The sequence below is a fragment of the Camelus bactrianus genome, chromosome 9, assembly GCF_048773025.1.
Source record: "Camelus bactrianus isolate YW-2024 breed Bactrian camel chromosome 9, ASM4877302v1, whole genome shotgun sequence".
NCBI classification, from domain to species: Eukaryota; Metazoa; Chordata; class Mammalia; order Artiodactyla; family Camelidae; genus Camelus; species Camelus bactrianus.
The window spans coordinates 3,104,850-3,131,003 of NC_133547.1; the positions used below are offsets into that span (position 1 = coordinate 3,104,850).

The 26,154-nt window shown below is 50.5% G+C and overlaps 2 protein-coding genes across 3 annotated transcripts; both read right to left on the bottom strand.

The window, feature by feature from the left end:
* Nucleotides 1-452: 452 nt before the first annotated feature.
* LOC105074343 (leukocyte immunoglobulin-like receptor subfamily A member 6) lies at nucleotides 453-3,750 on the bottom strand. Of its 2 annotated transcripts, XM_074369092.1 has the most exons (9): nucleotides 3,645-3,750; nucleotides 3,439-3,474; nucleotides 2,985-3,269; nucleotides 2,546-2,848; nucleotides 2,023-2,319; nucleotides 1,468-1,770; nucleotides 1,051-1,113; nucleotides 880-930; nucleotides 453-732 (listed from the first exon to the last, which is right to left on the bottom strand). In XM_074369092.1, exons 1-9 carry the CDS (start codon nucleotides 3,676-3,678, stop codon nucleotides 596-598), a joined length of 1,509 nt encoding a protein of 502 aa, XP_074225193.1. In that variant the 5' UTR covers nucleotides 3,679-3,750; the 3' UTR covers nucleotides 453-595. The 2 variants fall into 2 exon arrangements, with proteins under 2 accessions (XP_074225193.1, XP_074225194.1); XM_074369093.1 differs by lacking the exon at nucleotides 1,051-1,113.
* A 5,398-nt stretch (nucleotides 3,751-9,148) lies between these two features.
* LOC141578692 (tetrapeptide repeat homeobox protein 2-like) lies at nucleotides 9,149-13,539 on the bottom strand. The gene is made up of 3 exons (XM_074370835.1): nucleotides 13,450-13,539; nucleotides 12,714-12,914; nucleotides 9,149-12,342 (listed from the first exon to the last, which is right to left on the bottom strand). Exons 1-3 carry the CDS (start codon nucleotides 13,537-13,539, stop codon nucleotides 11,866-11,868), a joined length of 768 nt encoding a protein of 255 aa, XP_074226936.1. The 3' UTR covers nucleotides 9,149-11,865.
* Nucleotides 13,540-26,154: the final 12,615 nt, after the last annotated feature.

Below are 26,154 nucleotides of genomic sequence, written 5' to 3' on the forward strand. Positions count from 1 at the left end.
GATGTCTTTTCTGACACCATTGTGCTCATTCGCACTGATAGTGTTTCTGGAGAAACTATACCAGGAGTCATCCGATGAGGATTGAATGGATTGATAGGGCCAGGAAAAGTTTCAGGGAATGATTTTGGATTTATCTGTTCCAAACTGGACCTGATTTTTACTCATTTGTTCAGTTATTTAAACCATATTCTGTGTTCTGGGCTGAGGAGATGGAGGTCAAGAGCACACACCAGTGAATGTGGGCATTAAAAATAAAGCAAAATATATTACACGAAAGTGGACCAGGACCCGCAGGTGTGTAAGGTGCGGACACAGCCCTGCCGTGTGGCATGTGCCCCACGGCACAGGGGGCGAGGAGCCGGGGCAGTGAGGGAGAGTCACAGCGGCGGGGAGGGGAAGCACCGCGGTTTATGAGAGGAAGGTCCTCCCCAGGACTCCCCCGCCCCTCTCCTGCACCCACACCGCGTCTCTCCCTCCACGGTCTCGGCAGGCAGTTCGCGCATCGTCCCCTGCAGACTCTCTTCCAGGACCTCCTGGGCACGTGAGACCATTTCGAGGCTCTACCGCGCTGGACGGTGCGTTGTTCCCTCTGTGTTTACCTCCTGGCCGCATCTTGGGCTCTTCCAAGGTCGTGTCGAGCCTGAAACAGCAGGATCCCGAGGCCCACCAGGATCAAGGCAGCCACACCCATGCGGATGAGATTCCCCACTGTGTAGTCCTGGGAGCGTGAGCCTAGGGATTGTGCACAAAGAAGCCACTGAGGTCAGAGCAGATCAGAATCACCCCACCATCCTGGATGTCCACCCAGGGCACCCGCCTCCCCTTGCCAGGACGTGACCCTCGGAGCCCAGCCCCGTAGCTGAGAATTTCTCTGCTCACCACTTGTGGGGTCTGACATGTTTTGTGATGGGTGGGTGGTGTCAGCTGCTCCTGAGAATCGCACAGTGGGGGTGAGTGAGGAGTCGGGGAATCACAGCCCTTGTCCTGGGGTCTGTGTTGTCGGTGCCCCCAGTTCTCACAGCACAACTGTTACACGGCCCTGTAACGCACCCTGTCTCTGCCCGGCCAGGCTCCCTCTGTGCTCCTCCTTGGATTCCTCAGCTTCCCTGTGTTCTGTGAATTCAGAATCTGCTTTTGAATCATTTTGGAATGGAGTTGGCTGTGCCCCAGAAGCTCAGGATTAGTGAGAAAAATGGTCTTTCAATATAGAAATAATTGAGTGCTGTGTGTTCTGTGTTCAGTCTGAGATTTAAGACCCTATAATTTTATTCCCCTACACCTGAGAGTCCCCATTGACTCAACAGTTGAGGACCCGGGGTCCAGAGCTGAGAGGCTGGAGTCGGGGCCACTGGACGTCCTCCTCTGCGGAGCTGCCTCTGTGTCCCCTCAACTATTACTGCCTCAGACATTTCTGAGGACAAAACCCCGGGCTGCCAGAGTCAGACAGGACAGGCTGGGGCCCCTCACCTGAGACCAGGATCTCCAGGGGGTCACTGGGCTGTGACAGCAGGTAGGGGTCACTGCTGAGTGAGCTGTAGCACCTGTAGGTCCCCCCGTGGGCTGAGGTCACAGAACTCAGGGGGAATTCGGCCTGGTACTGCTGACCTCTGTACTTCGATCTCAGATGCAGTGGGGGATGGGCTGCCCCCTCCTTGGACAGAAGGAAGGTGTCCATCGGACTCCATGACTGACACAGCAGGGTCACGTTCTCTCCTGAGGCCACCATGGGGCCCGGCTGCGCCGAGAAGGAGGGTGTGTCAGGGAGCTGTCCTAGAGAGGGAAAGCGGGGTGAGGGGCTGCCGGCCCACCTGGTTCTGAGCTGAGAGTCAGCAGGGCCTCTCTGAGGACCCGCATCTCTGTCTGTCTGTGTTTCTCTGCATCTATCCCTCTCCCTGCCCACCTGTCTCTCCCTGTCTGTCCCTCCTCGTGGGCCCCACCCCCCTGATCCAGCATCACACCTGGGGCTCCCCCAGCAGGGCCTGTGCAGAGTCTGGGTCCCTGACTGACCCACTGGCTCCTCACCTGCCACCAGGATGTCCAGGGGGTCGCTGGGGGCCGACCACTCAGAGGAGAGGTTGTGTCCCCCGTAGCATCTGTACTGCCCCCCATGGAGGCCGCTCACCCGGCCCAGGGGGAAGTCGGCTTGAGAGAGCCCAGCCTGGGGCTGCCGGCCAGGGCGCTGGGGGAGGTCCTGTCCCCCATCCTTGGACAGAGTGAATCTGTCATAGCTGATATCAGAGCGACACTGGAGGGTCAGGTTCTGTCCCAAGGTCACAACAGGGCCCTGCGGGGTGAGGAGGGAGGGCTTCCCAGACACACCTGGGGGAAAGACCAGCCCTGGATTGTAGGGGCTGGTTCCTCCCATAAACCCTCTCCTCCCATCCTGGCCCCCAGGTCTCACTGTCTCTCATACTCTGTGTTTCTGGTCCAGGACCCCTGTACTCCCCTCCCACCACCCTCTCACATGGGGCTTCATCTGAGCAAAGACCCCAGTAACCTTACTTGTGTCTCAAAAAGTATATGGGGCCAGGATGGAACTTCTCACCTGCGACCAGGAGCTCCAGAGGGTCACTGGGGGCCGACCACACCTGGGGTTTGTTCCTGTAGCAGCCATAGCATCTGAACGTCCACCTGGGGCTGGGGGTCACAGGGCCCACAGGGAATAGCACGTGGGACTGCCCACTGGGGTGTGGCCCTGCATCCAGGGCCCCGGATGACTTGTCTTCTCCTTCCTTAGTCAGGATGAACCTGTCAAATCCCTGCCGTGAGCCACACCGGAGGGTCACGTTCCCTCCTGAGGTCACCACGGGGCTCGGCAGGGCTGAGAGGCTGGGTTTGCTGTAGGCTCCTAGAGAGAAGGGGACAACTTGTTCAATGGGGCTCACAGCTCCCTCACCTCCCCTAGGGCTGGGCTGTGAAAGGGACACGGCCCCTGGGAGCAACCCCCCTTCCTGAGGGCAGAGCCTGAGGCTGGGACCCCTCACCTGTCATCACCAGCTCCAGGGGGTCACTGCGCTCTGACCAGCCAGTGAGGCTGTGATAGTGACAGTGATATCTCCCTGCGTGCTCCTCCGTCATGTGTGGGATGGAGAAGTTGGCCTTGTGCCCGGGCTCCAGTGGGGGCTCTCTGTCCCATTGCTCTGACATTTTCTCTTTATCCAGACGGAACTCCCGGGCCCCCAGGGTCCCCTGACACCAGATGGTCACGGGCCTCCACCAGGGGATCACAGAGCCTGGCTCAGCCCAGATGGTGGGCTTGGGGAGGGTCCCTGTAAAAAAATCCGAGGCTGAGTCCAAGGACCTCCCCACCTCTCTCTCCTCAAATCAGCCCAAGGCCCCTGTAGGTTTTCCCACTGTCGTCCTAGAATCTCAGTGCCCCCACTGTGTGCCCAGGGCTGAGGTGAAATGTGGGGACATGGCAGCCCAGGGAGGACTCACCTGCAGGGTTTCGGGTCATCTGGTCCAAACTCAGCCCTAGAAGAGAGTTCCTGTGAGAGATTTGCAACCAAGTGTCTGAGCTGATGCTCTTCCCGCCAGGACCCCAGTCCACTCGAGCTGCCTGAGCCCTGAGCTTCCCTGTGGCCTGGGGGTGGTGAGCATCCCCGTGCCCTCCTGCCGTCCCTTCCCTGCTCTCCACAACTGACCGAGGCAGAGAAGAGCAGAGTGGATGGAAATCATGGCTGCTGCTCTGGGTGCTCCCTCTGTGCAGATGAGACCACGGGGCCACGGAGGACAGACAGATGCGCAGGATGTGGCAAGTCAGGGGCTGTGGCTGCCCATCTGGGTTCCCACAGCTGTGGACTCACAGCAGGCGGCAGCCCCGCCCTGGGCCTGGCTCTGGGATTCTCTGGGCAGGGGTCAGGAGGCATCTCAGCACAGATCTGAGGTCTCGTCTGATTCCCAAGACACTTGCTGCCTGGTCTGAACTCCTGCTCGGAAAGGGCAGGGCCCCAGAACTTATTTTTCCAGTCGCCATAAATGGAATTTACCTCTTGTCTTTGGCCATTTCATAAAGAAATGATTACGGAGCACCTACTATGTACAAGGCATTGATGCGACACACTAGAAATACATCCATGATCAAGATAAACCCATTTTTCAGTATTTTGAGAACTCAGATTTGTAGTATTTGGGCATCAAATGCTAACATTCAATTATGTTTTAAAAGAGATAGGAGGATGACTGGAGTCCACGTCTAGAGTACAACTGAAAGATATTTGAGGAGGCAGAGACACAGGGTGGGAGTGAGTACATTCGAGAGATGAAAGGACATTCTGGGGAACCCTAGAGATACAGAGACTGGAGGGGAGGAAGGGGGAGGAGAGGGTGGTCATACAGGGTGCTGGCCACCATGCAGGGATGTTGGAGTTTATTTTATTTATTTATCTGTCTATCTATCTGTTGTCTATTTTTATTGAAGTACCGTCAGTTACAATGTTTCTGGTGTACCGCACAGTTTCTCAGTCATGCATAAACATACACGTATTCATTTTCTTCTTTTTTCTTTAAAAGTTATTACAAGATATTGAATATAGTTCCCTGTGCTGTACAGAAGAAATCTGTTTTTTATCTATTTTTATATATAGTGGTTAACCTTTGCAAATCTCAAACTCCCAAATTTATCCCTTCCCACCTCCTTTCCCAGTGACCACAAGGTTGTCTACTATGTCTGTGAATCTGTTTCTTTTGTAGATGAGTTCATTAGTGTCCTCTTTTTTCTTTTTTTTTTTTTTAATTCCACATATGAGTGATATCATATGGTATTTTTCTTTCTCTTTCTGGCTTGCTTCACAGAATGACAGTCTCCAGGTCCATCCATGTTGCTGCAAATGGCATTGTTTTAACCTTTTTTATGGCTGAGTATTATTTCATTGTATAAATACACCACTTCTTCTTTATCCAGTCATCTATCAATGGACATTTTGGTTGCTTCCATGTCTTGACTACTGTATACAGTGCTGCTGTGAGCATTGGGGTGCAGGTGTCTTTTCGATGGATTTTATTTTTAAGAGAAGTGAAATATCTAAGCAAAGGACTGTATGATAAGAAAAGTTTATGAAGGTCATATTAGCTGCTGTATAGCAAATGGAAAGGAGACTATCAATAATTTTTTTATAAAAAGAAATAATAGTTGAACTCAAATTACTCCGAAACTGGTGTCAGCCAGTATTTTAAATGAGTTATGTGGATTCCCTTTTTCATATTGAACCCATATACCTGTTAATGAGACAGAAACACATTAACAGGTGATAGAAATGATAGAGTCCGCCTATGTGTCTACTTTTGACTGGGAGTTGGAAAGGAACTTGTTGTGTCCGAGTGTCCTCAGAAGAGCTGGAATGGGAAAGCACAGAAGTGTTACATGGCCCACTTTGTGTGTGTGTGTGTGTGTTTGCGGTGTAACTGCACCAGTCTGGTTTGGAGGGAAGCAGAAGTGAGAGATGAGTTTGGAGGGTCACATCTGGATGATCACGAACAGCCTTGGGTTCAGATAGCAGGGTTTGGAGTACCCCCCACCCACGCCCTGCCAAAGACAGTAAGCACCATGGAAGGATCTGGGGCAGGAAACAGATTCTAAAATGGAAGTTAGAAAGACTGATAAGTGGAGGATGAACGAGAGATGGGACTGTGGGCCAGGAGCTCAGAACCCAGGAAGGTGGTGGGTGTTATCACACAGGCCAGGCGTGTCCAGGTGCGGGCTGTGGGCAGGCTGTGTGGGTGGAGAGGACGGCAGGGGTCAGAGGGATTCCTGGAGGCCGAAAGTCTCTTACTCTTGGCTGCGAGTGTTAAGAGTTGAGGAACTGAGTGTGACCTTCCCTCCCTGCCTTGGTTGGTGGAGACGCCAGTGGTGCCCCCGGAGCTGTGGTGAACCAAGGAGTAGGGGAGGGAGGCGGCCTGGGGGTTTGTGCAGTGCACTTCTGCTCTCAGGAAGACACAACTCTTCCTCTCGGCCCTGAATCCAGGGCGGGTTTACTGTCGCACGCCAGTATCTGGAAGGAGCAGGATGTGTGTCTGTCACCTCCAGCCTATGCATTCGAGTCATTTCTGCCTCTTCAAAGCATCCTTTGGTGCTGCGTGTTGCTCTCCGCTTCCAACTGTGGAGACTGTTCAGGATTCAGACCAGAATGGTCCTCATAAGAGCTCCTGATTGAGGACAGTGACGCGTGGATATGGTATATTTCTATATAGTGAACTGAGAACAAGAGAGGAAGTAGCCTGATAAAGACCTTCCACCCCTTCAGGAGGTGGTATTGCCACCGCTTAAGTCTGTCTGCCCACCCCTTGTCTGTCTGTCTGTCTGCCTGCTTGTCCCTCCATCCATCCACCCGTTCACTATCTATCTATCTCTTTATCTATCTATCTATCTATCTATCTATCTATCTATCTATCTATCTGGCTTTGTTGAGATATAACTGGCACACAGCCCTGTGTGAGTTTAAGGTGCTGAGCTTAATGACTTGACTTGCATGTATTATGAGATATTTACAAGTTTAGTTAATATCCATCATCTCATATAGATACAAAAACTTTTTCCCCCCGTGATGAGAACTTGTAGTATTGACTCCCCTAAAATTTTTCCGATGCGCCCCACAGCAGTGCCAGCTAGAGCCTTCATGTCGTTATGGAGCTGAACTCGGGTCCACTTGCCCAGATGCACACACAGCAGAGCCAATCTACTAACAGTGGGTTGTGATGAAGGAAAGCTAGGTGTCTGTTTGCAGGGCGCCAAGCGAGGAAAATGGGCAGCTAATGCTCAAAAGAGCCAAACTCTGGATGGCTTCCAGGCAAGGGTTTTTAAAGGCGACATTAAGAGTGAGGGCACAGGTACATGATCAGCTCATGGGCATCCTTCTGATTGGTTGGTGGTGAGATAACAGGGTAGTATTTTGAGAAACTCTATTATCAGTATTCTGACTGCAGCCAGTCTGGGGTCTACGTGCTGGTGGTCAGCATGTAGTCAGCATCCTCCATCTAGGGGAGGGGGAATTAGCTTCTGCAAAACACCTCAAGGATATGGCTCAGGATATCTACAGCCCTCGAGGAGAAACTAAGGGGTCCTCGACTTTGTTTTATGGCTAAACTGTTATTATTATTATTATTATTTTTTAAACTGTTATTATTTTGTCTAGCTTGACTGCTTTCCTTTGTTTCTGGCATTTTCCCCTCATTTCTCTGATTCAATTTGCTCTTTGGAAGTTAGTGAAGGCTAAAGCTTTTCTACAGACCAGAAGCAGGGGACATGGGGGTGGGGTCTGTCTCCCGGAACACCGTGCAGGGTCCTGCTCTGTTTCAGCACCTCCCTTTTCTTCGATACTCCTCAGTCCTGAGGGGGACAGGGGAAACCACTGCTCTGGTTACTTCCTGCTGAATGGAGCAAATTGTTTGTCAGTGTTTTAGGAGAGAGGAGAGAAAGACGTGGGCTGTTCATTTTTGTCGTTTTTTTTTTTTTTAGATTCTACTTATAAGTGATACCATATGGTATTTTTCTTTTTCTGACTTACTTCCCTTAGAATGATGACCTCCAGGTCCATCCATGTTGCTGCAAATGGCATTATTTTATTATTTTTTTATGGCTGAGTCATATTCCATTGTATAAATGTGACGACTTCTTTACCCAGTCATCTGTCAATGGACATTTAGGTTGTGTCCATGTCTTGGGTATTGTAAATAGAGCTGCTGTGAACATTGGGGTGCATGTGTCTTTTCAAATTAGAGTTCCCTCCAGATACATGCCTAGGAGTGGGACTGCTGGATCATATAGTAAGTCTATTTGTAGTTTTTTGAGGAATCACTACCTCTCTTCTTTGTTCGCTTTGTCACAGCACCTGGACAGACATTTGAAAATTAGTAGCTGTATCATAATGAGGATAATGGTCAGAATGCAGCCTTGCAGTCTCTTCTGAAAGCACGCTCTTACTTTAGATGGCAGCCAGGAACGTAAGTCTTGGATTGGGTCCTCATCACGTAGATCCTGTAACCTAACCAAGTAGCTTTTTGAATTACTCTGTTCACTCAAGTTTCAGCTTTGCTAGAGGTGTTTGTATATGTGCAGCATGTGGTATTAGCCACCACATGTACCCTCCCTGTTTTGACAGTAAGAGGTCGGGGCTAGGGGAGAGGGTAGTGGCAGAGCCCACGCGTAGGGGTCAACCCCAGTACCTCCATAAAAAAAAGAAAGGATATGAAATAAATTACTTAACAGACCTAATTACCTCCCCAAACAAACAAACAAACAAAACTTAAAAAAAACAACACTATTCTATTGTCCAGGACTACCTGAGCCAGTGACTCTAAAGATGTTTGTTGGGCCACGATCCCCTCAGCTGTGTCCTCAGCAGTTTGTCCAATTGCAGCCGACGGGTTACACATCATATCTCTGCTGACACAAACTCTGGCACTTGGCATGAGGACGTCAAGAAGGCTTTGTCCTATACTGCCCTCATACCCTGCCAGCAGATATGAGGCCCAGGTTATCCTAATTTCTACCAACTCTAGCCAAGTTAAGATGAGTTTGTTTGTAAAATAAGTCTGGTTTCAATAAACCTGGCCTGATTATCTGCATAAGTGTAATTGATCACATAGCCTATTTTTTCCTTTTTTTAAAGAAGCAAGTCCTTTTTGTTTGTTTGTTTGTTTTTGTTTTGGGGGGGAGGTAAATAGGCTCATTTATTCATTTTAATGGAGGTACTGGTGATTGAATCCAGGACCTCGTGCATGCCAAGCACACCCTCTACCACTGAGCTATACCCTCCCTACCTCATATAGACTATTTTAAATTAACTGTCCTGGAACTTTTTGTAAGGAGTCTCAGAGTGAACTTTTTTATTCTTATTTTTTATTGAAGTGTAGTCAATTTACACATTCAGGTACACAGCAAAGTGATTCAGTTACACATATATATACTTTTTTTTCAGTTTCTTTTCCATTATGGCTCATTACAAGAAATTGAATATAGTCCACTATGCTCTACAATAAGTCCTTGTTGCTTATCTATTTCATATATAGTTATGTGTATCCGTTAATCCCAAACTCCTAATTTATTCTTCCTACCCCTTTTCCTCCCCTGGTAACCATAGTTTGTTTTCTATGTCCATGAGTCTATTTCTGGTTTGTAAATAAAATTTGTATCTTTTTTTTTTAGGTTCCACATATAAGTGATATCATATGACATTTGTCTTTCTCTGGCTGACTGACTTCACTTAGTACGATAATCTCCATCCATGTGGCTGCAAATGGCATTATTTTATTCTTTCTTGTGGCTGAGTAGTATTCCATTGTATATATATACCACGTCTTCTTTATCCAGTCATTTTAGGAGGTTGCTTCCATGTCTTGGCTATTGTATATAGTGCTGCTGTGAACACTGGGGTGCATGTGTCTTTTGGAATTAGAGTGTCTTCCATATATGTGCCCAGGAGTGGGATTTCAGGATCACAGGGTAAGTCTATTTATAGGTTTTTAAGAACATCTCTTATTTTAAAGCCTCCCTACCCCCATTCTGACGTGTATGCAAGGTTGAGAACCAGAGGCCACGTGGTTTTTGTATCCGCTGATGATGACTGTCCAGCTTCACTGTCCAGTATGGTAGTCGCTAGCTACATATGGCTACTTAAACTAATTAAAATGATATAAAATTAAAAATTCAGCTCCTCAATCACAATGGTCACACCGCAGGTGTCCAATAGCCACTTGTAGCCAGTGGCTACCGGATTGGACAGCACAAATGTATAATATTTCCATCATTCTGGAAAGTCCTTGCGGGCAGTACTGATCCAGACCCTGTATCTCCCAGGAGATGCAAAAGGAGATCGCCTACTTCCATCATTTCTTCTTTATTTGCTGGCTGTAATCTTTACAAGGAAGAAACTTCTCTCTTTAGCTGTTTGCTTACTGAATTACACTTTCCACAGGAAAGGCAGGAGAAACACATGATACTTCTTAATTTAGCAATGTTTGGAATATTAAATCATTGTGAACCTGTGGGTTTTTATGTATTTGATGTTTTTTAATCTGCTGCTGGTGTACTTCTTTTGAATCTCACACAGTTCCACCTTTGGTTTCTTCAAGTTGGCCCCCAAGTCTTTGGACAGAACCCCAGTAATTCCTGAGAGCTTCGTATTTGTGGTGTGACAAGATGTTGCAGGCTTGCCTCCTCAGGCCTGGAGCTGGCTTTTATGGCAAAAAACTCAGATTACTCTCAGAGGGAAATAATATTTAGAGACAATCATCTATACTCCTAGAAATCTAGGCAAGGGATAACAAAATCTCCAGGCTTGCAGGGGTCAAAATGCCCACTGCTGCCCATAGCTCTGTGAGTAGGAGACACTTATTCTAGTTGTTTCACTGCCTCTGCCCCTTGGTCTCTCCTCTCTGCTCCTGTCTCCTCAGTGTGCTTCTGTGTCTGTCCTGAACAGGGTCTGTCAGATAAGCAGGAGGAGCTTCTGTTATATCCTGGTAGCCCACAGGGCTGTCCACCCTGTTACATCTGCCCACACTCCCCACCTCCGTAACCCATCCCACGTCCCCCTTCCCTTCCTCCAATCTGATATAATTCTCTCTCTGCTCTGTGGAGGCTGGCCTGGCCTAAGAGGATTGGAGCATTTGCTAAACAGGACCAGAACAGGGTCAGAGAACTGGCTGTGGGGAGACCCAGGGGCCAGGATGGCCACAGAAGGGCAGCAAAGGAACTGGAGACAGAGGAGCATGTAATTGGTGCGAGGATACAGAGACCATGGACCGGCCCCAAATGTAGACTTTGTAGGTACTGATCCATATATGAACAGATTTATTGATTTATAACAAGTTAACCAGCCTCTCCATAAACTGACAATTGAAAAGCCACGAGGAAAAACAGAAAATGAATCCCTACCTCACATCATACATACACAATCAATTCTAGATGCTTTAAGACCTAAATTTGGGAGATACAACTATCAAGAGTTTACAGAAGAAAACAAATCTTTATGGCCAAGTGATAATGAAAGCTTTCTTAAACAAGAAAGAGAAAAGAAAAAAGCATTAAGTCTGGAGGGGAAAAGTACCCCCCCCCACCGCCCCACGAACCCTGAGCTGAATGCAAAGCAGTAGATGGGAACCTCAGACTGATGCCATCTGTAAACTGTTCTCAGTTTGTGGCAAGGCAAGTAGGCTTTCATGTCTGCTTGAAAATAAATGGGGCTTATCTTGTGAAAGTTAGTTTGAATGTTTATTAATAAAGTTATTTTGCTTTACGGCCCATCAGCAGGCCACTGATGGGTGAAAGAGAAACACTGGTTCATCACAACAGATGAGAAGCAGCACCGAAACAGACATTAAAATCAAGAAATTCTAGTTAGTAAAAAAAAAGGGGGGGGGATATTTGCAACACTTTAATTACCAAAAGGGATCTAAAAATAAATTCAGACAAATTAAGAAAAATAGTTCAAAAAAGGGCACTTTACAAGTATTCGTAACTTCCTGTGAACACATGAGAAGGGCTCAACTTCTCCGTCATTGGAGAAATCAAGGCGAAAATCACGAAGAATCCGCAAGACGGCAGACTGGCAAGCGCCGAAAAGTCCCTGGTGCCCTCCAGCCCCGGCAGGCGCGCTGGCGGACGAGGCCAAGGCCGCGTGGGACGTTCTCGGGCACATCCCCCAAGGCGGACGCAGGCCGCGGGGCCTCGCGCTGCCGACCTCGGAACCAGCCCCGCCGCAGCGCCCTGCGTTTTCCGGGGCGGGGAGCCGTGAGGGCCGCGCGGTGAACACGCAAGTGCCCCCCTGCGCAGGCAGGACAGACGGAGGTACGCGCAGCCCGCGGAGTGACCAAGCCGCCACCTTCTCCACACCCAAGTGGACGCCACGCGCCGGCCGCTGGGGCAGGTGACTATAAATCCAGAAACTGCCTGAAGGCCGAGTCGTTCTCATCCGCAGAGTCACTGTCCTTTTGGTACTCAGAGAACAAGGGGGAGGGGGGCCTCTGGGAGGGGTCCTGGGTCGGGAAGAGATCTGTGAAATTAAAGATCACAACAGGCTCCGGCCAGAAGTCCGATGCGTAGGGGTCGTCAGGCCAGCCTGGGGCCGGAGCTGGGACTGGGCCTGGAGCAGCCGGAACGTCTTCCTGGGCCGGTCCCATCTGTGCCAGGGCCCACCTGGCAGGGCCGTGGCCCGAGACGCTGGGTTCCGGTGCTGGGAGCATCCTCGCGGGGCTGGGCGGAGAGGGGCTGCAGACACCCGGGCCCTCTGGGAGCGCCGGGCTGCCCGGGGCTCCGTGGCCCGTGTGAGCATTGCCGGGACCCAGGCCTCGCGCCTGGGACAGTCGCTTCAGTCGAGAGCGTTTGGCCCGTCGGTTCTTGAACCACACCTGGGGAGACAGAGGAGACAGGGAGGAGGCGTAAGGGGAGGGGCCATGCGCAGTCGCCTCTGCTGCGGATGAGAAGGCCGGGCGAATGCCTCACGCCTCCCTCAGCCCCCAGACCCAATTAGAGGCTCCTGGAGTTCAAGAGGCCGCCGTGGACTCGTGCAGAGGGCAGGAGAGGCAGGGCCTGGCCCCAGGAGCTCAGGGGCCGGAAGGTGGTCTGCCAAGAGGGTTCCCTGGGCTCGCAGAGGCCTTGAGGTCTGCGCTCCGGGAGACCTCGATGGGGAAAGGTGGCCCACACGGGCTAGCGGTGAGTGCCGAGGTGGGGGCGGGTCTTGTGGTAACTGGGGGAGGAGGGCCGGGGAGGGGGCTCTTACCTGTACTTTGTGCTCCTGCAGGTTGAGCCTGGCCGCCAGGACTTCGCGGTCCTGGTAACCCGGGTACTCGTTCTTCCTGAAATGTTCTTCGAGCACTTTTAGTTGTTCTGTGGTGTACACCGTGCGCTCCTGCCGCCGCCTCTTTGGGGCTCCTGAGCACCGTGTGGGACCTGGCCAAGGGGAAACAGGGTCAGATGAGCCCTACTGCCAGTCCTCCCACTGCCTGGGCCAGGCCTTTGTGAGCAGGTCGGGGTGCGCAGGCCTGAGGCCGGGAAGCAGTGCATGGATAAGTGAGTGGCATCTGGGGTTCTTGGTCGGGCCGGCTCTTCGCCTTCCAGCCCTAGTTACTGCACCTCTCTGGGCCTCAGTGTCCATATCTTTGAAATGGACCTGGTTACAGCTTCTGAAGTAGTACAGGGCCCCCAGCCTGGGAAGGCAGGCAGGGCAGGCAGGGCAGGAAGCTCAGCCTCCTCCCCTCCGCCCCATCCAAGGGCTGAAGTGACCCTGACATTTGCAGGGGGCCATGTGTGCTTGCTGGCTGTTCTTCTCACCCCAATAACGTAATTCAACTCCCCTAAATCTACTAGTACCCCCCCTCCCCAGCACAGCGCAGGAAGCCCTCGCAGTCAGCTGGGCCCTTCTCTGGATGCCCAGGAGGCCTCCCATCCTCAGCCACAGGATCCCACCCGCACAGCCCCACCGCAGGCCCAGGCCCCTCACTGTGACCCAGACTCACCCATGAGAGCTCGATTCTCCGCTCCCTCACTGCTGCTCTGCTCTCTGTGCTTGAGGCTCTGTCCGCAGATCTGGAGTCTGGGGCTTGCATGCCAACTTTATGCTATGCTCGCCTAGGCACACCCTAAGGGGACCCACCCTCTCCTGCCCCACCCCCTTGCAGGAGACACAGTGATTGATTAATCCTTTTATTATTGAGCAATTGCTGTTTACTGGGCCCTGTCCTGGGGGCTGGGAAACCCCCGTGGTAAGACAGCCTGGGTCCTGCCCTTTTCCCTCGTGAATGAATTACCTGGGTCTGGTTGGCTTGCTGGACTCAGGAGCTTGCGTCCCAGGAGTCCAGTCTCCTCCCCGCCCCTCCTGCAGCCGCACAGACCTGGGTCTAAACATCAGGCTGAACTGGCTTGTGCTAAGGTCTCCTGGGGCCTCGGGTCAGGGGAGAACACAACTTACAGTGCTCGTCCCCAGGGACTTCTGTTACAATCAGTGAGGGATGAAAATCACATCAGTGGGCAAGTACAGCATGGGACAAAGCACAGAGATCTCGTTACCCGATTTGCCTCGCTCGGGACCGCCGCTCGCATGGGTAGTCCACCAGAAGTAGACCTTTCAGGCAACGTTCTGCTATGATTGCACATCTTTTCTGCTGCTTTGGTGGCAGGGAACATATTGGTCACTTCACCAAGACAGTCAGTTGTGCTGCTGTCAACTGGGGAGGGGTGTTGTCAAGCCTCATAAATATGCTAGGGCCGCAGCGGTGACCAGGAGAGCAGTGGCCCTGCCCTCAAAGATTTTGCAGTGTAGCCATTTATTTGGCCAATAAAAGCATAAATAGATGGGCAGTCTCACTAATACTATTTTTATGAAAATATACAATGTTTTGGAAAACATACGATTTAAATGTGGAAAAGTTCATAGCAGCAATAGTCACAAGAGCTAAAAGGTCGAAACCAAGTGGAAATGTCCATCCATTGCTGAAGGGATAAAGAAAATGTCAGACATTCACACAATGGAATATTTTTGAACCATGAAAAGGAATGATGCCCTGACACTGGCTACAACTTGGGTGAACCTTGAAGAAATTGTGCTAAGTAAAGGAAGCCAGATGTACGATTCCATTTATATGAGATGTCCAGGATAGACAAATCCAAAGAGACAGAAGGTAGGTAAGCAGTTTCCAGGGAGTAGGGGGAGGGGAAAATTGGGACTAACCAGTGGTAGGTGTGGGGTTTCTTTTTGGGGTGATGAAAATGTTCTAAAATGGACTGTGGTGATGGGTGCATAGCTCTGTGAATAAAGTGAAAAACTGAACTGTGAAATCTGAATTTTATGTTATATGAATACATAGCAGTAAAAATATATAAATGAGTGCAAAGCTAATTTTATTGCCCACTGGATTGATCAAGATGGTTGGGACATAGGATGGAGAATGTGTCTTTCTCTCACTGCCAATGGAATGTAGGTTGGTAAAGATTTTTGGAGATTTTGGAAACAGAATTGGTGACATCTGATAAAGGATCAAATGAGCGTGGTACCCTTTGACCCAAGTGGTTTTTATCCTAAGAGACTTACCTGGGAGAATTCTTGACCACTGTGATCAAGCACGAATATATTTACTTGAACGACCAATCAACTTTGTTAACTGAACTAATTCACGTCCATGAATAAGAGAATGATTAAATGATTCTCGGCAATGTCAGACTGTGGAATGCTAGTTAACAGTTGAAACGAATGAGGGGTAGAATTTTTAGTAACAGCTGATGACTTTCAGTGTAGTCTTTGCTTTGTGTCTTCCTTTTGCCAAAAATAAATGTGTCTGGAACAGAGCTCTTGTTATGCTTTTTTTTGTTTTTGGTCCTGAATCTCCTAGTCTAGAATGAGAAAAACGCACAGTTGATGACTAATGATGTGTTAAGTGATTGAATGAATGTGTGTGCAGTTTTTGACATGGAGTAATGTCTCAGATACATTGTTCATTTCTGAGAATGTATACATTCAGTGAGCACATGCAGAAGGTATATGTAACTTGCGAACCATAATATATTTAAATTGACAACAAAACACCCAACAAAGACGTGTTACCCAGGGTATATGGGGAATGTTGTTCGTTTTTCTCTCTTTCCTACTGCTTAATTATTATTTTTCTGTTTATTATTATTTTTTCAGTTTGCAAGCATGAAAACAAGGGCAGTTTCTGGCTCTGGGTGCTGCCTGGGCCACGCGGATTCCTTGCCCTCTGTTCTTATGACCGGATTCATCCCAGGGCCGTGTGAAAACCCAGGGACAGCTTGGTGGGGCCGGGTTTCCTGAGGGTTCCTCCTTGGGCTCCCAGAGTGCCGTCCAGTGCCGTCCTGTCCGGTGCCGTGGCCCAGTCGGGAAGGGAGTCAGTAGAAAGATGTGCTAAGAGGAAATAATTACTTCATTCATTTTTTATTCAATCAGAACAGAAACAGTGGCTGTCTCCCTCATCCCTCAGTTCCTTGATCTCCCCTGCAGCCCCCTTCCCCGCATGTTCTGATTCTGATCCTCCCCGTGTGGTTGATCCATTTCCTTCTCCTGCCCCCAAGATGCCACAGACGGCGAGACCTCTCCCTGCTCTCTCAGCAGTGAGAGGCATCACTCCATGTAGGGGATGAAAAAGAGCAAGCTGGGCTTTGGAGCCAGTGCTTGGGAGATGGAGAGAAGATGGGGCGGGGAATTTGATCTCTGCCTTCAAGAACCTTCCGGCCTGTCTTTTCGTCTTTGGGGTTCCTCTCTGTGACTCTAGACATTGCTCTGCCTCTTCTTTCACTGTTGAAACACAGTCGACCCCCGCTGTTTGCAGATTCCATATTTGCCAGTTTGCCTGCTCGCTGCAGTTTCTCTGTAACACCGAAACGAAGACCGCTGCTGTTTTGGTCATTCACAGACATGCGCAGAACTGTGAAAAATGCGAGGGCCTGACTTCACGTGTTCCCAGCTGACCTGGAACATAAGGACAGTCCACCTTCTTGTTTCAGCTCTTATACTGTAAATAAGTGCCCTTTCCGAGGTCGATTTAGGGCCACATTTTGGGGTATTTTAGTGCTATTAAGAGTCGTTAAGGTTTTATAGCATAATATTTATCATTTTAACCATTCGTTAAGTATACAACCCAGTAGCAGTAAATACATTCTCAATACTGTGTAACCACCCCCTCTCTATACCTGAAACTTTTTCATCATCCTTAACAGAAACTCTCTACCTGTTAAACACGAACTCCTCCTTCCACCCTCACCTGGGAAGCTCCCAGGTAGCTTTTGCAGTATTTTTTGTCTCTGTGAATTTGATCTCTCTAATTACCTCATGTAAGTGGAATCATACAGTATCTCTCCTTCTCTGTCTGGCTTATTTCACTAAGCATGATGTCTTCAAGGTTCAGCCATGTGCCAGAACTTCATTCCTTTATATGGCAGCAGAATATTCCACTTTATATGTACACCACATTTTGTTTCTCCGTTCATCTGTTGATGGACCCTTGGGTTGTTTCCACCTCTTGGCTATTGTGAGTCGTTAGCTGCTAAACACATGGGCATACAAATATCTGCGCAAGTCCTTGCTTTCAGTTCTTTTGGAGGTCTACTTAGAATTGGAATTGCTGGGTCAGATGGTATTTTTTGTGCTTTTTGCTGCTGATTTCAACTGTTTAAAATGCCCCCATGCATAGTGCTGAAGTGCTGGCTACTTTCCTTCCAAGAAGGCAGTGATGTGTATTACAGAGAAAACGTCCTTCAGGTACACGGTACAGTGCTGTTGGCTGTGAGTCCAGTGTGAAAGAATCAATAAGGTGATGCATTGATCAGTTGATGAAAACGCAAGCAGAGTCTCCCAGAAATGTAGGAGCAGAAATGAACAAGATAATCCGGGGTTTGGGGTGACTTTATAGAACGTAACTACTCAAAGAATCACAGCAAAGGATGTCAAAAGTGAACTCCCAGCTTGGAAGGGAGGGGCAGGCATAACCAGCTCTAGGATCTAATCTGGTGGGGGAGGAGTCGGGAAAATTCCCAGCCAAGTGCCAAGTGCATGGAAGTGTTGAGCATAATATCTTCTACCTGACCAGACAGGTTTCACCTCCGCAAGTTCATCTCGAGGTCTCACCCCTGCTCTATCCAGCAGATTCTGGAAAGAATGTGGTAGTGGCATCTGTGAGTTCCTGGTCCTCTCTCTAGCCTTGGGGACAGTCCCAAGAGCCTTCATCAGATGCTAAAGGGAAACTGACTGCCCTCGGGAGCTGCCTGCTGCCCCGCTCTGCTCTGCAGACCCTTCCCTAGTCTGACTGTGGTCCTCCTGCTGGGAAACAAAGGAGGGCAGTGGGGATGGGGGGACGCTCCTGAGGGCAGCCCTCGGGTCTCCAACATCTGCCCCATGAAAACGCATGTGCCAAGAATTAATAATTATAGAGGAGAAAATAGGGTCCCTCTAGAGAGGAGAGCTGGTCTGTTAGGCTCCTAGGTAATCATAGAAGTGGGAGCTAAAGGTGGGAAAACACTTTCCAGGCATAAGACATCTCGGCTTCCAGGTGCCCCTCGGTCCCCCTACCCCTCAGTTCCCCCTCTCTCTGCCCTGTCTCCTCCTGGTGCCTCAGTATGCGAGTAGCCTCAGACTTCCATGTGGGGTTTCAAAAAACCAGGAGTTTTCATTCTATCCAGAGGTCTCGCCACACCCCCCCCCCACAGCCCATCTCATGAGTGTCCCTCTCCTGACTCTGATCTAATTATTCCTTGCTCTGCTGAGGCTGGCCTGGCCTAAGAGGGCTGGAGCATTTGCTAAATGGGACCAGGACAGGGTCAGAGACCGACTGTGGGAAGACCCAGGGGCCAGGGCGGCCCGCAGGAGGGCATCAGAGGAAGTTAGGAGTTGGAGGAGCAGAGGGGAGGGGGAAGCGGGGCAGAGGGGTGTACTCCCTGGCTGTTTAGGAAACATGTAAGAGTCGATCTTACTGATTTAAAAAATTTATCATGAACCTACATCCTGATTTCCTACCCATGCTCCCCGATCTGTCCCTTGGGACTAACAGAGAGTTCTGGAGACAGGGAAAGGGGGTTACAGATGTGGGAATCTGGGGATGTCTGACTGGGGCCCTCAGGGATGACCTGGAGTTCCTGACCTGGGAATTCTGGAAGGGTCTCACCTGCCAGCAATCTTATTCAGGGGCCGTGGAGTCTACCTCTGACATGAGGCATCTTGCAGCTTTCGAGTGTTCAAGTAAAACTTCATTTAAAAAAATATACAGAATTTTAAATACACTTTTAATAAATTTTAAAATATTTAAAAATTACTCAGTTTTAATTTTGAATGTCATAAATAGCAATTCATATAACTGATCTCAACCAAGCTCTCTGAGTCCTCGATAATCCAAAAGCCCTGGGGTGAGTCTGTCCTGGTGAAAATCCTGTTCAGATTATGGACAATGTGTAGAAAGGTCATTGAGGGCATGGTTTCCATGGGCAAAGAACATTGTTTCTAGTAACCATTAACTGTGTGTCTCTGGGTAAGGCTCTTCTGTGTCTGTGTCTCAGTTTTCCTCCTCTGAAGACCTGAATTGGTAATCCTTACCTCTGGTGCTGACAGCTTGTTTAGTGTACACACCAGTGGGAAGGCTCCAGCTGTTCCATCAAACAGGATCCCGAGTTTGGTCAGTACCTCCTCCCCAAAGTAGGGGAGCAACGCTTGCCATTTGCCTGGGCTCAGGGGGTCCTGGGGTGTGGGGCTTTCCATGCTAAACCAGGAGTCTCAAGAAGACTGGATTGGTTGGGGTCCTTATTCTTATGTCCCTCTGGGGCACCATCTTGTGGGAACCCTGTATGTCCTTACAGTCCAGTCACTACAGGGTTAATGTCCCTGGGACCTGGTTCAGCACCCCAGGCTATGCAGTCACTGTTGGGCCCAAAGAATATTCCACACACACATACATTCATACACACCCCCCCACACCCACCCACCCCCACCCCCACACGTACATACAAAGGCAGTGATTACTGGTGGAGACAGGACGTGTTCAGAGTGGCCTTGAGCCCCCCCACCCACCCAAAAAAAAAAAAGAATGTCTGAGCCTTCTTCCACAGAAATTCACTGGCAGAGAAGCGCAGACTGACTGAGCCTTTTGATGTTCAGGATAGGATTCAGCCTTTGATGAACAAGACAGTAAAGTTCCAAATGTCGATTGGATGTAGTCAACGTCTCAGCCAAGGGGTCTGAGCCCACTCACCTTCAGCTTATGACTTCCAGTGAACCCTGAATCCGCTGAGCGGAAGGTGAGAGCCCACCTCACTGCCCTTCGCACTGCGCGTCTGATTCCACAGGTGCCGGGGCGACTCGGAGCGGCGCCTGGAGTTCAGCACCACGGACAGAGGCGAGGCGGGGCTCCCGCTCCTCAGCGGGGCATCCTCCCCTGCAGGCACTTCTCCCCGCACGGACCAGCCAGTAGTCCCAGTGACGGCAGTTATACTGAGACAGGAAGCCCCTCCCCTCATTCCTCCCCCCACCCTCAGGGCCTGTGGGAACAGGCCCTTCTGTAAATGCTTAGTGGGGACGGGTAAACAGAAGTTCAGGCCAGGACCAGGGAGACTGTCTCCTCTAGGCTAAGAGGACTGTTACTCAGCAGATGGGCAGTTTGTGCCTGTGGGTGAGGGTCTGACCACCTCAGTGCTGCCTTAAACAAGAACAGATGGAGGATGTAGGGGTGTGGCTGGCTCTTCATGCTATTTTTAGCTCCATGTATTTCCTCAAAGTTCAGAGCTGTACACTTTCACTCTCTTTTCTGCACCCAGCTAGCACTGCCTGGACCCTGGGGAGGGGGGTAAGTGGTGGAAAGGGAGGGGACCCCCCCTGTAATATCCATCCCTCAGTGGGGGAGGGGTCATCTGTGGCTGACGTCCCTGTTGCTCCCTCCTTCCCATCCAGCCCAGAGCTCTCCTGGGACAGGGCTGTGAGCTGAGAGTCTGGATTTTCAATGGATAGGGGGAGGGGGCTCCTCACCTGAGAGAAGAAGCTCCAGGGAGTCAGTGGGAGTGACAGCAGGTAGGGGGAGGTGCTGTGTGAGCTGTAGCACCTGTAGTCCCATTGTGGGCTGAGGTCACAGATTTCAAGGTGAAGTTGGCCTGAAAGGATGCAGCTGTGTCCTGCAGATGAAGGTGCTGGGAGGAGAAAGTGACCCCGCCCGGGACAGAAGGAAGGCATCCGACCAGATCTCAGAGCCTTACTGCAGGGTCACGTTCCCTCCCCAGGGCACCGAGGCCCCTGGATGGGCTGAGAGGGAGGGTTTCTTGTACATTCCTGGGGAGAGGAAGGTGTGATGTGTGGAGAGCCGCCCACTCCCCATGCATGCTTGACCCTGAGCTGAGGGACCACTGTCCTCCCCCAGTGAGTTACCTGAGTGCCCATCTCCCCACCACATATAGCCACTCCAGGCCTGGGTAGATGACGTGAGGTTGAGAATTCAGGTACGGGCCTAGGAACAGCCCAATTTGGGTTCCAATTCTTTTTTTCCTGCAAAAAGCTTTGTTGTTTCCATTTTGTCGAAGGCTCAGGAGGGGGCTCCAGGGTAGTTAAAAAGCTGCCCAGTGTCTACAGAGAGGGGCTCCAGGCAGGAACCCTGACAACGGGGCCCTTCCCAGTCCGCTGGGCTCCGGAGGCTCGTGGTGGTTCTTTCAGCTGAGCCTTTAGAGGAGAAACTCCGCAGCGCAGCTGGGGCCGTCCGCCCGCGGAGGTGGGTCAGGCGGTCATCAGCTCCTTGATGCGCGTCACCTGCTCACCTAGGACGCGGTTCTCCAGGAAGTCATGGGGGGAGGGCGGGGTCTGTGCGGGCAGAACGCAGGGCGTGCGGATCCCAAAGGGCCTGGTTCGGTTTCTCCTCCGCGCCCTCGGAGCTCCTGTAGCGCCCCGGGTGTGCCCCCGGCACATCTCCTCTGCCAATTCATGGGAAAAGTGGCCCCTGTCCTCCAGAGCCATGTCGTCGCGGTGGAAATAGGAGCCCCGAGAGAGTCAGGTGTCAGTGGCCGGCAGATGCGTGTCGACCTGGCGGTGGACGGCGGCCTCCACCTGGATAGAATAACTCTGATAAACCTGGGAGCTCATGGTTGGTCAGCAATAAGGAGCTAAGCTCAGAAGTGGTGTTGGCTGGTCCGGGAAGCCAGGGATAGATGAGTGGTTGGCTCCAAGGCTGGGAGTGGAAAAAAGGTGGAGGGTGGTCGCAGGCTGGAGGAAGGGGCATCCTTGGTTCTCTTCTGAACAAAGTCTGTGGAGGCAAAAGGCAGATCCGAGGGACCCCCAGCACACTGCTTTGGTTTCAGTCCTAACTCTGTTTTTTATATTTTTTGTAGACCTTGGGGATGTCACTTCCCTTTCCTAAGACACTGTAAATGCAAATCTTCTTCCCTCTTCCCTTCCTTCCATCATCCGGACAATCCACCAGTGTTTACTGAGCAGTTACCATGTCGGAGCTGAGATTCCTTCCCTGGACTCATGGGGCTCTGTGTTGACGACAGACAATACACACGTTTAGACAACAAATACTTTGGCTCTGGTTTTGGTAGGTTGTAGAGGAGGAGAAAATCAGAGGACAGTGAGACACAGGAACAGGTGGACATCCAGCACCACTGTGATGGGTGTGGGGGGACCTTCTAGAGAAGGTGAGGCCAGGACTGGTGGAGGTGAGCACCGGCGTGGTGCGGGACGGCCCCCTCGGCCAGGACGAAGGCGAGCTGGTCTAGGAACTGGAGTAATCAGGGACTGCTGCACCCTGGCCACACAGGGTCTAGTGCACCCTGCACGCGTCCCTGGATTTTGTCCTTAAGGGAAGAGGATAACTTTCAGGAAAGGGAAGTACATCACACAGCTGTGTTGAGGTGGTCCCCGCTCCGCAGGGATTGGACTGCAGGAGGGCTGCATGGTGATGATCAGGGATAAAGCTCCAGCATCAGTTCCCCCCTAGGTGGCGAGTGGGCCAGCATTCTCAGTGGCTTATGAGCATTTCTCAGGTAACCCTTACACAAATCCTACAGCAAAATACATTCACAACTGAATGGGGTGAGTCAGGAAGACTTCTTTGTCATTATCATGGTCTAGGAGGTTTGGAACGGAGTCTATGATGTAAAAAATTGGCTCAAGGATTTCCCCTTGAGAACACAAATGTGGTAATAACTCAGGTTGTGTGTGTTTTTTCATGGTTAACGTGGATGAGTTTGGTTTGAGGTCGGAGGTAGCTTTGCTGGCCCCGTGATGTTGGGTCCTCAGCTCATTCTCATCATCAGCCTCCTGGAATGTCAGGTGGAGATACCTGGAATTTACTTGAGGGCAGGCGGAGACCTTGGATGGATTTTTTTTGCAGAGGTGGGGCCCGCGGTAGATCGAGCTGGGGCCATGAGTGAAATACCTCAGCGGGGAGGGAGGTCCTGGTGTGGAAGAGCCCGGAAGGAGGCGGGCGGGGTCGCCCCACGGCCTCCTGAGTCTTCACCTGAGCTCGACCGTGGTGTTGGACCAGGGTCGTGGATGAGAAGGGCTCAGGGACAGGACTGTTGGGTGGGCTCATTGTCGGTGAGGTGGAAGAGACTGAAGAACTGAGGGCTCCTCCGCTGTGCGCCTTGCCTGTCTAGAGGGGCCAGTGGGGCTGTCACAGGACGCATGGCCCCAGGGGAGGAGACGGCTTGGGGAGGTGTTTATAATACTGTCAGCCAACACACAGGGAAACCGCCAGCTCCCCACTGGCCTGGATGTGGCTTTGTCTCCTCCTCTCTGACGGCCTTGTTTCCAGCAGCAGCAGCACCTTCTCGTCATCCCGCTCCATCGACACCTCTGAGTCATTTCTGCCTCCTGCGCACCTCTTGTCCCCCAGACAGTAGCTCTTCATCTGCTGCTGCGGACCGTGTCTGCATGCTTTGGGCAAAACACGATTGGCAGACATGAGCTGTGCTCTTCGTTTGCTTATCTGTTCATCAGTGACGGGCATTTGGATTGTTGTCATTTTCTGTCTGCTGAATATAGCTCAGTGCACACACTTCTGTAAATATTTCTTTGAATGTCTGTTTGCCACTTTTTTCTTTCGTTGTGGTGGGAGCACTTAATATAAGATCTACCTTGGGTACACATTTTTGTGCACAGTGCAGGGTTGTCAATGATGGGCCTCTAGTGGCACAGCAGGCTTCTTGATCTGTTCATCTTGCATAACTGAACATTCACCTAGAAGTGGAAGTTCTAGGTCACTTGGTAATTCTGGGTGTCCCTTTTTAAGGAACTGCCAAACTGCTTCCCACAGTGGCCGAACTATTTCATATCCCCACAGCAATCTGTGTATGTAAGCTCAGATTTCTCCATATTCTCATCAGCAATTGTTATTTTTTTTCAAGTTGTGGTCGATCTAGTTGGTTTCAAATAGTATCTCACTGTGGTTTTATTTGCATTTCGCTAATGACTAGGGCACTGAGCATCCTTCCATGTGCTAGCTGTCCGCTTGTATGTCTTCAGTGTAGAACTATCTACTCATGCCTTTTTAAAAACTATTGGGTCATTTCTTGTTGCTGAGTTAAAGGTATTTTTTGTAGTTTAGGATAACTGTACTCTGGTTAGATGCGCAAGCATTTGTTTCAAATTTTATAGGTTGTCATTCATACTGTCGATAGTGTTTTTGATGCACATAAACTTTTAAGATTTGGTGAAATTTAGTTCATCTACTTTTTTCTTTTCTGCATGTCTTGTTATTGTCCATCTAGGAAAAGACTGTCAAATTCAAAGTGGTGACTACTTACTATATGTTTTCTGTAAGAGAATGTTAGCTCTTATACTGATCCATTTTGAGCTAATTTTTGGACGTGGTGTGTGTAAGGTCCAGCTGGGTTCTTTTGCAGGTGGATGTCCAGCTTTCCCAACTCCATTTGTTGAAGAGACTGTTCTTTCCCCATTGAATAGTCTTGACCCTTGTTAGAAATCGCATGTGTGGGTTTATATGTCAGCATTCAATTTTATTCCAAACATGAGTGTGTCTATTCCTTGCCGACAGCACACTGTTCTGATATCTGGGGCTCTGTAGGGAGTTTTGAAATCAGGAATTGTGCGGCGTCCAACTTTGCTCCTCTTTTTCAAGAATTTTTTTTTGTCTTTTGTGGGTCTTTTTACAATTACCTTGACTCAGAGAAATGGCTTTTTTTTAAAAAAATCGGCAGAAATGGCCTTTTGGGTCTGATAGGAATCGAACTGATTCTGTCGGTTGCCTCGAGAGTGTTGTCACGTCCACAGCAGTAAGTCTTCCAAGCCAGGATCCTGGGACGTCTTGTCTTTAACTTAGGTCTGTTCCAATTTCCCTCAACAAGCTGACAACGCAAACTGCTGTGTGTGAGTTTTGTGATTCTTTGATAAACTCGTTCCTGGGTATATTTTTCTTTCGGCTGCTGTTATGAGCTGACTTTGTCTCCCTAAATGATGTGCTGAATTCATCAGCCCCAGTCCCTGCGAAAGGGCCTTTTTGGAAGTACAGTCTCTGCAGAGTCATCAAGTTAAGACAGGCCGGGGCCTGATTGGTGCGAGTCCTCATCCAGTGTTTCTGGCGTCCTTAGAAGACGCAGAGAAGGGACACACGGGGAGGAATGCCAGGGGAAGGCAGAGACACACGAGGAGGTGTCGGCCACGTGGAACTGGAGGAGAGTGTGGCGTGTGCTGCCACCAACCAGGAGGTGCCTGGGCCAACAGGCACTAGGAAGAGGCAGGAAGGATTTCCCCCTAGAACCTTCAAGGGTTCGTGGCCCTCTGACACCTTCACTGTGGACTTCTCATCCAGAATTGTAAGAGAAGAAACGTGTCGTTTCAGTCTCCCCAGATTGCGGTAATGTTACAGCTGCCCCAGGAAACGAATTCAAGGTGGAAAAGCACAGTGCTTGCAAGACGGGGCTCTGGCATCTGGCAGGCCGGGCTCACTTCTGGACCTTTACAGTCTGTAACTCTGAGTCTCCCCTGATCTCGGAAGCTCAGCTTCCTTGGGTTGCTGGCTGCTGAGTGCCACGGGGAGGGCATTGGTGATGCCCTCCTGAGGTTGTGACCGGATTCGGTTACCGCATTTCAAACCCCACACAGCTGCCTGCTCCTGGTGTCTGAGGGGGACAGACATTGCTTTGGAGATATTTCCGTGGGGATGCTGTGAGACTCAGCACCACCGTGACCCAGTCCTGGTCCCTGCGGTACCTCTAGGGGACCTGGTATGGATGGGGCCCGTGGGGGGAACACAGGCTCATGTCCAGCATGAGGACAGAAGCAGGGAAACCCCTGCCCTGTCCCCACCACCTGCAGTGACACTTTCTGTTGGGGCATTTGCAATGCCCATGGCCATTGTGCACATGCAGTGATTCGGGGCAGTTGTCTGGTCGTGGCAGGCCAGTGTGCCTGGTCATGCTGGAGCTCAGATCGTCCTCCTTTCTCCAGGTGTCATGGTCACACGCCCAGTGCTGTGGAAATGAGGCCAGCACATCTGGGACCCTCGTGCTGGGAGAGCCTTGGAGCAGATGGGAGCCTGTCTTCAAGGAGCCCCAATTTCTTCTCTTCTCCAGAAGGAAGTTGTGTAAGGGAAGGAACTGCTATCTGTGTGTCAGTTATTTCAGAGTTGGTCATTGGAGGCTTTCTTCTGTAGGAACCTCTCCACCCCCCAGATGTCATCTCCATTTCGGATGACAACACCTGGCTTCGGGGATACTGGGTCTGTACT